This window comes from Ostrinia furnacalis, unplaced genomic scaffold, assembly GCF_004193835.3.
Source record: "Ostrinia furnacalis isolate ACB-3 unplaced genomic scaffold, ASM419383v2 OfSCF0313, whole genome shotgun sequence".
Taxonomy (NCBI): domain Eukaryota; kingdom Metazoa; phylum Arthropoda; class Insecta; order Lepidoptera; family Crambidae; genus Ostrinia; species Ostrinia furnacalis.
Genome location: NW_021130552.1, coordinates 125,102 through 137,331, shown reverse-complemented (window position 1 = coordinate 137,331; position 12,230 = coordinate 125,102). Strand labels below are relative to the sequence as shown.

General features: G+C 40.8%; 1 protein-coding gene across 1 annotated transcript in view; it reads left to right on the top strand.

The window, feature by feature from the left end:
- LOC114359262 (titin homolog) overlaps positions 1-12,230 on the top strand; it is a 129,689-nt gene that overhangs the window by 116,432 nt on the left and 1,027 nt on the right. The window contains exons 24-37 of the mRNA XM_028313571.1: positions 27-278; positions 366-842; positions 1,202-1,374; positions 1,524-1,617; positions 1,954-2,587; positions 2,817-2,983; positions 4,885-5,094; positions 5,760-6,051; positions 6,355-6,487; positions 7,368-7,536; positions 7,817-7,853; positions 8,376-8,508; positions 9,179-9,335; positions 11,637-11,765. Coding sequence (XP_028169372.1) covers positions 27-278; positions 366-842; positions 1,202-1,374; positions 1,524-1,617; positions 1,954-2,587; positions 2,817-2,983; positions 4,885-5,094; positions 5,760-6,051; positions 6,355-6,487; positions 7,368-7,536; positions 7,817-7,853; positions 8,376-8,508; positions 9,179-9,335; positions 11,637-11,765 — 3,057 coding nt within the window. The remainder of the gene's footprint in view (positions 1-26; positions 279-365; positions 843-1,201; positions 1,375-1,523; positions 1,618-1,953; positions 2,588-2,816; positions 2,984-4,884; positions 5,095-5,759; positions 6,052-6,354; positions 6,488-7,367; positions 7,537-7,816; positions 7,854-8,375; positions 8,509-9,178; positions 9,336-11,636; positions 11,766-12,230) is intronic.

Sequence of the window (12,230 nt, the reverse complement as noted above, 5' to 3'; positions counted from 1 at the left end):
ACTATTAACCGTTTATGATCTTACAGATGCCTATCATTTGGCTGAAAATGAATTGGTCCTTGAATGTCGGATACGGGGTCAGCCTCTCCCCACCATTACCTGGCTGAAAGACGACAGGCCAGTTAGCATAAACGAGCGATTCCAAGCTTACTATCTGGCTGATGGCGTTTGCAGATTAGCTATATCATCTCCCACGCCCGAAGACAGTGGTAAATACACTTGCAAAGCTGAAAATTCTGTATGGTCAGACCAAATAACACACGTTGTTAACTTCACGGGTGAGTTCTATCATTATTGGTTACAACTTTGTGATTTTTTTAATGAAGAGATTACATCATTTAATTTGTCATAAACCAATTTTACAGGTAGAGAAAGCTGTTTAGGTCCAAACCTGGCTACAATTGAGCGATCTCGCTTCAACCGCCAGGCGTTAGAATCCCGAAGGCCGCACTTTAGCAATGTTTTGACTGATTACAAAGTTACTAGAGGAGGCACAATTGGACTTCAAGTGGAAATCAAAGGATGCCCAACCAGAGTCGAGTGGTTACGTGAAGGTCGATCAGTTGTGGAGACCTACACTAATGCGAAGACTTATGTAGAACAAGGCTTGTACACTTTGGCGCTACCAGATGTTACTGAGAGGGAATCTGGTTTATACACTTGCAGAGCTTGGAGCAGTCATGGAACTGTGGATATGAATGCCGCTATTACTGTGGTACAGCCAAATGAGCTCGAAGGCAAACCAGCGATTATTGTAGGGCGACCTGAAAAGGATCTGTTGATATCTGTTGGTGAAGACCTGAATATATCGTTTAGGGTACAAGGAGAACCCAGGCCCAAAGGTAAGCTTTAGCTACTGCGAAGTAAAAGCACAGGTAAAGCACTAAAATATCTGTCGTGTCGAGTCGTGTAGGAAAACTTACAAAACATCAGTAAAAACTACTCACGTCATGAAGGCAATAATCTCAAATTCAGGATTCTAACGCCCGTATTCATAAACCTTACTATGAAGACTCATAGTGCGCGTGGGAGCACAGGGTGACACACGAACCAATCACAGAGCTCTATTCAACGCTGTGCGTTTGTTTTTCTGCTTCTCTTAAGCAAGCAATGTTTGTGAATATGGGCGATAATATTTTTTAATTTTCGGTTTTAGTGATAGTTTTGCCTGATAACGTTAATATTAAACTTTTCATTGCAGTAATATTCATGAAAGGTATCAGAGACATCACCAACAGTCAACGCGTGTGCAAAATGACCTCTGATGATTACGTCAAGTTCACTGTGAAGAGGTCTGTCGTATCGGACGCTGGTACTTATTGCATTTTGGCCAGAAACGCATACGGCTGCGACAGGGCCTTTGTGACTGTTGTGGTAAGTATTTCCAGCGTTTACCAGAACTTTTTTATTGATTTACATTTTAGGGTGGCCTAATTCTGCTTATGTGCCTATTTCTTAGAAATATGTTCTAACAATAAATGTTTTAGAATAGGTTAATAACTATTTCATTCTCTCATTTTCAGGTAAGACAGCGTGCATCTTCAGAAAATTTGATATCGGACTGGACATACCCTATGGACGATTCAGCATTGTCAATAACCGAAAGGAAGTACAAATGTAAGTTATTAAAAGTAGTTAGTTACTCTCAACAACAGTTTAGTCTAGTTTTTACGAGCTCATAAAATACAATACTTATCACTTTAACGGGACTTGAATACAGAAAATCACCTTTTGTTAGTCGCTACTCGCTAAACAACTTGTCAGAAATTATCTGAGAAACAACATCATAAAATGGTGGCATTATGGTGATCTATATCAATATAATCGTATAATCTGATCCATCAGTTATCAAGCCGAGATACCAATTAGGTGATTGGCACAAATCGTCAGCTGGCACCCAATCAAGTATCTTCATAAGGTCATTGTCGCGTTGATATTGAAACTTGTTTTCAGCTGTGCCTGACCGCATCCCGGGCGAACCGAGCGTCGTGGACGGTGGAAACAACTGGGTGTCCCTCGCGTGGCCAAAGCCCGAGCCTAGTGAAGCCGCGCCGGTACTAGCGTATAAGGTCGAGAGTTGGCTGGTCGGGAAGGAAGGCGGCGCGCGGTGGGCAGAACTAGGAATAACGCCCTTGAACTCCTTCGACGCGTTCAACTTGAAGTCGGGCGAGGAGTACCACTTCAGAGTCACGCCACGGAACAGATACGGCTGGGGTGAATCTGTGCAAACTTCCTCACCGTTCGGCGTTGGATTAGCAGGGGATAGACCGGAATTCGTCGACATTCTCCCGGGTCTATTAAAGGTTTTGGTCGGCGAGACGGCTAGTTTAAGCTGTAGTGTCAAAGGCAAGCCGACCCCGGAAGTTGTTTGGATGAAGAACGGACATGAGTTGGAGGATGACGACGCTAGGGTGAAGACCTCGTTCAATGGGTTCAACTGCAGCTTGACCATAAATGGGATCAACCCTGAGGATGAAGCGCGGTACAGCTGTGAAGCTACCAACGTGCATGGAAGGGCCTCAACTTACGCTCGGCTGGCGGTGGTCACTGACAGACTTATTTGGGAAGCCGATGCTAAGCTCAAGAGGTATGTAATTGTGCAAACTATAATATTTCGAATTTCCAAAAAAAAAAAGTGTATTTTCAATGTGCGTTGTTCTCAATATAGGCCAGCCTTTGTTATGTAGGCTTTTGTTGTTAATATTGTACACGATCTCTTGTTTGGATTTATATTCGAATGTAAAAAAGCAACTGCTCTAATTTACCTCTCTTCATTGTCAAAGAAGATTGCTATATGAACTTAATCTTAATTCCAGGGAAAGATCAGCCGATGCGGCCGGAGAGTATCCCCCCCAATTCACGATGCGTCTCCGTGACAGACGGGTCCAGGCTACCTATCCTGTCAGGCTGACCTGTCAAGTTGTGGGCAGCCCCTCACCTACAGTCACGTGGTTCAAGGATGGAGAGGATGTTATACTTGACAGTGAGTAACTTATGCACTGGAGATTTTCTGTTAGAATTGTTTGTTGTGAATTAGGGACGTTTTTATTCCCATTGGTAAAGATGGGTGGTATTTGTTTTGTGGTAAGTAGTAAAGTCCAAATGGCAGTAATGTTAAGACATCTCAAGACCTCTGTGATAAATGTTAAAACAGAAAGAGATCTTGTGTTTTAAGAATGATTTTAATCTGCATTGCGAATAAGCTTATTCCTTCATTTGAGCTTGCTTGAGCTATTACTTGAACATTGAATTGAACTAAAGGCAGTAATAAAATATTGCTTTAGGGTACTTCTCATTTACACTCAAATTTGATGGTCACACAATAATAGTTCATAAACGGTATAAGTTAGAACAATAACTTTGAAATCAGATGATAAAATATCTATTTAGCTACATACAAAATAAATTTTATCGTAATAGAAGCAAAAATAATACGAAAAAATCACATGAAACGATAAAAAACGGGGTCATTTTTCGCGTTCTCATCGTGTCACACCTTCGGTTGCAATGAAACATTTGGTTACTGCATTCACAATTTTCATTCAATTTGTGTGCAGCATATACTAAAATCATCGTAATTAAATATGCTTTCCACACAATAGTCAAAAAAATATCTTCTTATAATTATTTTGAATTGAGAAAGCGAAATACGTTGGTCACACGATTTTAGGTACCTAAAATTTTGAGTTATAATACAAGATTGCCGTTAAACCGAACACCAGCAACCAATCACAGCGTTCTATTCGGTTAACGTCAGTCGCGCTTCGACCATTGGGGAGGTTATAAACACTTAAGAGTCATTTACAGTAGTAAAGTTTGAAAAAAATATTGCTGTGAAGTACAGAATCACTTTCGTGGCATCAAAAAATTCAAAACGTTAAAGCTTCCAAACGAGACTCACTATTTGACTGAGTTACTGAGAATACAATCTTCACATCAAGCGCTACAATTTTTGTTTACAAAAAGTTGAAATAAGTTAGAAATAAAATTCGCCACGAAGGTGACGATGAGAACCGTGGCGATGAGAAATAGCCTTTAACGATTAGGCCTTGTATCTTCTCTAAAGAATCTTGAAACTTTTAATTGTCACCACGCCTTTTTTGAGATCGAGAAGTCAAAATATGAAGGTAATTAAGTACAATTTTGAAAATTAATGATTTTGCTTCTCATTTTTAGTCTTGAATAAAGATAGCTATAGTATCAAACAATACGAGTATGTGTTCTCTTTTTATCATAACGTCGTAACACCGACAATGTTTGATTACATCCCAGTCCAACAATGAAAGGATAGTCGGTCACGACGCTATTTTTGCACCAGAATGGCTGCCAAGTGTCGCACTATGTTTATATTCGACGTCTGCCAATAACGCATCATCGGTTTCCTATCGAAAATCTAAAATTAGGTTATTATACTTTTGAAATGCGGGATTCTTTATGACTGTAAAAATGTGTTGGTTTATTTATGGTGGTAGGGGAATTCACCTTAGCTTTATCTACACTAATAGGTTCATTAATGATGTGATTCCAGCATCAGTGTTTTGATTGTATGCATGCTGTGCTTACGTCGAGTAGAGTAAATCAGTGTGTTGATTTTAAATTCATTACTTGTGTATGTTATCTGATTGTACCCAGTTTTGTAAGGCAAATAAAAAAAACTGTAGTATTATGAGGGAAAAAAGCTTTTAAACAAGATATTGGGACTTCGATGATCCTTTAGAAGCTGCGGTATTTAGGAATACATGTTTTTACGTAAAAAGACATGGCAAAATAAATTAATCACATTTGAAGTAATGAGGTGAGTGAGGGAGTGTCTCACAGAACGAGTGGAAAGACCTCAAACTATTGCAATATTTGATTTAAACCTTTCCTATTTCTATTTTCCAGGTCGCCACACCAAATCTCAAGACGAGCACTTCCACACTCTGGAGATCGCTCCAACCAGCCTCGAAGATGGTGGAATCTACGAGGCTATGGCGCGCAACAGCTGTGGAGCCATCAGCTGCCACTGCAACCTCGTGGTCGACAAGGGCATCAGGGCGTACGTGGCTCCAGAATTCTGCTGTGGGCTGGAACCCTTGTACCGACTAAAAGAAGGTAACAAGTAAATTTTTTAGTACACTCATGCGTAGGCCGTAGAATTGATTGTTTTCTGGAACAGTTGTAAACCTATGTTCTGCTATTGTAATCTCGTGATTGATAAGTTTATCAAGGCGTACGTGGCTGTGATGTTCAGCTTACAGCTTTTGTGCACATCAATAGCCGAAGCCCAAAAATCTCTTAATTCTCTTACTGACTTATTTCCTACGTACCGACGCAAGCATAGAGATCAAGCTAGAGAGATGCCAACTAGTGCGCTGTGTTTGAAACCCAGTGTGTCATAAGAAATACAGACACACAAAGTAATCAAAATAAAAACAACACGTAGCGAAGAGTAGGTATGTGTAATGCACACATTGCATTGAGCGTGCGCTTGAATGTATTCTGTTAGTTTGAACCTGAGGTTTGAACGTGCTCATTATCCACTGTGGTATCAGTAGCTCAGCATTAGAATAGGTAATCTTTAGTACTACGAAAGCAATGTAAACTGTTTACACATATAACGTCGCTGCTGTCATCATTGCTGTCATGAATAATGTGTTTTGTTTTTGTCCCGCCCCCTTTTCACATCTCCCTTTAGTTTCTGTGATCTGTGGACGCAAGCGTGCATGTTGTTATTGTTCCTTAGAGTCTCTTATCTACTGGTACACTTTAAATTACAGGAGAAGAGCTAAGAATATCAGCGGTAGTAGAAGCGTACCCCACAGTCGGGGTGACCTGGTACCGTGATGGGGTGCGTCTCAGACCGAGTCGCCGGGCCATCATGACCCTCGATCGAGACGGGCAGATCGAGCTTGCCCTCGCCTTCGTGACGCCAAGGGATGCCGGCGTGTACACCTGCACAGCATCAAATGAAGTGGGCAGAGCCACCACGTCAGGGAAGGTGGAGGTGATCGCAGACGGTTCTGTCGTGAAGAAGAAGACACCGCCGATGCTTATCAGTCCTGATGTGCCGTGAGTTATATTGTTTAACGAAATATTTTTATGTAGATTGAAGAGTGGACGAATCTCTTGAATCTACAGTTGATTTTTAAGCACATTTTTCCTTGAACAGAAATCCTAAGCATTCCATTTGCTCGTGTAACTGTGTCGGTGTATTATTCACTATTGGTTTCTATGCATATGTACTTATTTCAATAAAACGCCATCCATAGAAACCTGTGAGTCGCGGCGACACGATCGTCTGCTTTGATTTTGTACCTTTTTTGTGGGATGGGACGTTTAATATAAAAGGCTTACTTTTTTGCTCTTTCATAGATACTCCAAAGAGCCGATGTTCGTCCGCAAGCCGCGGTCGAGCGAGGCGAGAGAAGGAGACACCGTTATCATCCAGTGCGAGGTGGTCGGAGACCCAAAGCCTGACGTGTACTGGTTGAGGGACTTCTTGAAGGTACGCCTTTTGTTACCTTGTCGCTTGTAAGGCCGGTTTCCACCAAGGCGGAGGGGAGCGGAGAAGTGTTTTGAATCTAAATATATAAAAGGAGAAACTGACTGACATATCAACGCACAGCCTAAACGGCTAAATGTAGGCACTTGAAATTTGGAAGTGACGTAGCTTAAGTACCGTAGAGGTGCACCAAGATAGGAATTCTCTAAATTCCCACGGGAACAGGAATTAGCGGGAAAATCCTTTTGTATGAAAAATCTAAACCGCTTAAGTTAGACGCTTGAAATTTGGCATGCAGGTACCTTAGTAAACTTAAAGCTTAGTTACAACAGGATATTGCAAAATTGCCACGGAGTTAGCGGGAAAAAACATTTGTATGAAAAAATCTGATCCACGCGTACGAAGTCGCGGGCGGCCGCTAGTAACCAATAAGATTTAATTATTTCCACTTTTCATGTCAATTCCGCGCCGTCGCCGCTGTCAAATTCTATAGAACAATTTTTGACAGCCCAACACTTCTCTACTCTGCTCCGCCTTGGTGGTCTGGGCCTACGCCTCGTTGCTTGTTTAACTCGTCTTCTATAGCTGCAAGATTTCCTTTTGGGCTTGCCTAATTGGTTTGGTCAGCCGTGCTAGGATAGCCGTAGGATTGTAGTATTTTATCGATTTAAGACGACAAAAGTATGGGCTAGTGGTCTGAAAACGATAAGATTTACGTAGCGTGGCGCGCATCGTTGCCCTACTAGTCTAGAAGGGTGACCATGTCATAAAATATGTAATGTAGTGAAAAAGGACTGGTGCTTTATGACAGCCCAGAGAGGTTAATATCATCGTGCTATCGACCGTAACATGCCCTACAATTTTTCAATATCATTTTCTTCAGCCTGACTACTACCGCGACGCGACTCACTTCAAGAGGGTGGGCGATGGTCCCGAGTATCGGTTTGAGATCCCGCACGCCAAGCTGGACTACACCGGAGCGTACTCGGTCGTAGCTCGCAACGTGCACGGAGAGGCCAAGGCTATCATATCACTGCAGATTTTGGCTAAAGGTAAGCTCACTCACCCAAAACCCTACTGTCAGAGTTCGAAGACACCTTTTAGGGCATCACATGAAAGGACAGTGCCAATCCATGTATGGAAGTTGGACCAACTGCTGCCCAGAATGAAACCATAGTGCATTTTGTTCCTCAGGCCAATACTAATTTGTAAACCGAATCGCACTGTCGTCCAGACCCTGGCACTATCCTTTTAATCTGACAGCAGGGTTTTGATCTCTATCCAACAACACTCACTGGGCCAATTAACTAAAATAACTTATTCTCCTTGCAGACCCCAGTTCAACCGAAGAGCACAACATAAGATATGGGTAAGTTTTAATTAATGTTTTAAATAAGTTCTTTTGTGAACATGTGTTAAATGGCAGGCAAACCGCGGCTGAGGTGAGAGTTCAACTCTCGTGATTTGGTTTTGGAACTAGATTGTGCCCTTCTTACAAATTATACGATTGATAAAAGAACAACCACAAATGTGGGACACTTTATAGCAGTGATTATGTTTTTTCGTTCGTTCTTTTTAGCCGAATGAGGTCCACTGCTGGACAAAGGCCTCCCCAAAGGATATCCACAAAGACCAATCATATGCCGCCCGCATCCAGGCACCTCCCGCGACCTTCACCAGATCGTCGATCCATCTAGTTCTAGTGGGAGGCCTGCCCGCGCTACGTCTTCCGGCTCATGGTCGCCACTCGAGAACTTTTCTGCCCCAGCGGCCATCAGCTCTACGAGCTATGTGCCCCTCCCACTGCCACTTGATTTTAGCCATTCTTCGTGCTATGTCAGTCACTTTAGTTCTCCTGCAGATTTAAACGTATCTTTTTGTATTTTTACAGACGAGTGGACGTCATCCCAAGGTTCGAGAGGGAGCTGACAGACCTCCTGTGCTACGATGGTGACGCCATCGAGTTTGAGTGTCGCGTCTCCGGGCATCCTGAGCCAGACATCAGATGGTTCCATTATACAGAGGTTTGTTGAGTGGCTTTAAATCTTTGTATTCCACAAATTACTACTTATTAGTCCCGTTAACATCGCGAGATATCACAAGTGTGACAAGGTAACATGCGTCGGTTCCCCAGAGTGGTCCAGCAGCGACAGGATTCGAAGTACCGACCTCGGCAATGCCGCGACCATCAGTCCAACACTATCGTAGCTATTGTCACCTTGTTCATAAAAAATACTGTAGTGTTTAGGCACAGTATGGTAGCGAAATAAAACTTGATTTTTGACTTGACAAATTTTATATTTTAGTAACGCAAATCTATTCAGATATACTTTTACAGTATGAGAGTTGGATGGCAAGTGAGGTACCTACATAATACAATAATGGACGCGCCTATGCGATCGACACAAACACTTTCACGACACCGTTTAGTTGCTGTTAGAAACATTTAGAGAGGCTTAAACAATTAGCAAAATAATTGCTAATTCACAAAATAAGGCCTCCCACTAGGTGAACCGACGATCTGGTGAAGGTCGCGGGAGGTGCCTGGATGCGAGCGGCGCAGGACAGGTCCTTGTGGAAATCGTTGGCAGAGTCCTTTGTCCAGCAGTGGACGTCATTCGGCTGAAACGACGCCGAAGACGACACGCATGACCTTCAAATCTGTATTTAATACGAACTTAACGTTGCTTACAGTTGATCAGAGAAAATCCGGACTTTGAATGGTCGCTGGTAGACGGAACAGCTCGCCTGAAGATCAAACAGGTGACCGCTGAAGACGAGGGCACATACCTCTGCGAGGCGTCCAACAACCTCGGGAAGGCTACCACCAGCGCTTGCCTCGTAGTTTATCGTAAGCATCATCATCAATTATTATAAGTCGCTTACCTGTTTGTCACTTATGTATGTTTAGATCTTTAAAACTACGCAACGGATTTTGATGCAGCTTTTTTAATAGATGGAGTACCTAATTCAAGAGGAAGGTTTTTTAAGTTACAATGTACAGTAGGGGTGGGTCACTAGTGTTGAGATAAAAAATAAAACTATGAAGAAGAAATCGTTGATACTTTTACTTACATTCTTCAAACAGTCTGTCTATTAATCTGGAAAAAGATTTTTTGACGACTGTAGGACTACATCAAACATATTTTTTTAAAGATTATTAGCAATCTGTATTGCCCAAATTACTAATAGTCCCATTAAGGTAAACGGCTACTAGTTCGTGATAGTACGTAAGTTCGTAAGTTTTTTTTCTAGCTCAAATAATAAGCAAATGGAATATTATTTATAAAAATTCTTTATTACTACAAAAACTCTATTATTTAAGCTATCTAAAAAACCAAGTACCAACATTGTGGCGCCAAAAATGAGAGCAATACGAAGCTTCAAACTCTCAGAGAGCCAAAAACAGCCGTGCGGCGTGAAAATGTTGCTCTCACCGTAAGGTTAGCGCTCCAACTTCTTAAAAGCTTATAGAAAGGCGAAGAAACGTCCATTTGCATAAAACTTGTAATAGTGGTTTCATGTGTTCCTTGACAATTGATTTGGCTTAGAAAAAAGTTATATGAAAACGTAGAATTCCTTTAAAATTGCGATTATTTGACTCACGAAATAGCGTACATATTATTTTTCGGGTGTCCCCTGTTTCGTGATACTACCGAATCAAGGATATTATGGATAATATTTTGATGCTTGGTTTTTTAATAATTATTTATGTTAATTAAAATGTAAGTTATGAAACAAATAATACATTTATTTAAGTTTCTCATGATCTAAATTCGGTATATGTTTCGTTCACTAGAATTTATATGACACGAGTTTGAAGTTCACATAAATGACCAATTTTAAGATAAATTAGCATAAGTACTACCAGCGTAATTTTGGTTTTAATTCGATTCGTTTTATTTTTCTTGGTTTATTTGTATTTTATATGGGATAGATAAGGGGGGGGGGGGTAAGGCCCCCCTACATTTCTAATGATTATATAAATATTTTCACATATTGTTAGAATAATAAATCAAAACTTTATACGAAGGTACGTACCTACCTAGCTAGACTCACATTATTTCTTATGAATATTTCAGGTAGGTAAGTAATATCGTAAATTTCACAGAATTCTTTTATTCTAAATTTATACTATCGTTTTTAAATTTATTGAACCCTTATTCATTATTAAAATATCGTAACTCGATGCGTAAAGCTTTATCCCGAAATAGGGGACATGAGTTCACGAACTTAGAAACAGAGCAAAATTTTATCACGAAACAGGATCCAAACAAGAGGTCCGCAAAACAATTAATATTAAAAAAAGTTCAAACAATATAACTATAATTTATGTATTAAGTTACTGTCAAAAGACCAAAGTTTAGCATACAAAAGCTTTCATACTGATATCATGCTTGGTTATTTTTAAATAAATTGTTAAAGTAGTAAGAGCCTTAATATACCGAAGTAGGGGGCACTTACCTTAGCCCCTCGTTTTAAGCTAAATAAGCTTGTGTTACGAGTGGGCTCACCACAATAGTCGAGCGGCGGTGGGATTCGAACCCGCGTTCCTCGGATCTCGAGTCGGCCATATTGTAAAAATCATAAATAGGTCATTTACCCGATTATTGTTTAAATAATTTCTGCTATTACTACCTACTGCAAATGAAAGTACTTAGATAAGCTGGAGTTGTAGCAAGTAGGTCTTAATGAAACCTTTCTTTAAACTCGTATTATTGTGATAAATAGCAAAAATATTGAACATTATAATTAATTTTAATAACTTTCAAACGTTACAATCAATCCCATAAAAACGTTACAATTAACTAGAAATTAGCACGGCACTAAAGAAATATAATATTTAAAACTGCCACGCGGTCTCGTGCTAGATGAGTCTTATGGCCACATTCTATCAATGCAATGGGACCGCGTTGTAAGTAACTTGCTTCTGAATGTATTGTAACTTTCTACTTCTTTATATTATTAAACCGGCAGACAGTGGTGACTGAGTTTGTTGCGGAGCTTCTTCTCAGTACTTGCGAAATGTTTGTCTCGAAGCGCTGGTAGAACAAAAAAGAATGAGACATGTATAATAAGCTCCTTAAAAGCATTTCACAATTTGTAAGTACTAATTTGATTAGATTTTAATGTCATAACGGACTTATTCCAGCACCTGGAGAGCCAAACACCCTCAGTCAAAGGCTCCGGAGACCGCCAGCGCTTCTGTCTGCTGCATCCACTCCCAGGTCAACGCCCAGGAGTACCCCTGCAAGATCAATGTCCAGAACTAGAACTCCTGGTAAGATTTTAATATTTTTAGCAGCTCATTTCAATGGGAAACTTGATTTTTGAGGTCCCTAAGTCGTAAGACAGATAAGGCTTGATTTCCTTTTAGGCTGACATCGGTGACCGGCGTCAGCGGCGCGCACGATTACACACTAGTTCTATGTAATCATCTGCCGCTGACGACGGCGTTGCAGTGCGGTGCTTCATAGAACATTGTGTTTATTCGTACGCTCGACCGATGTACGCGACCGACGTCAGCGTAGGAGGAAATCAAGCCTAAACGCCATCTAGCTTATGTACATAGAACTTTTTTGTCTAGGTGGAACAATTTAAAACTTAAGCTAGAATGCGCGTCAAAACCCACATTGTAAAGAACCAGCAAAGGAGACAGATAAAATCTAAAGTTTAAAAAGATTTATAACTAGCCCACGTAACTCACGAAATTCTAGGTCTTTCAATAGTTCAGAAATTATTTAAT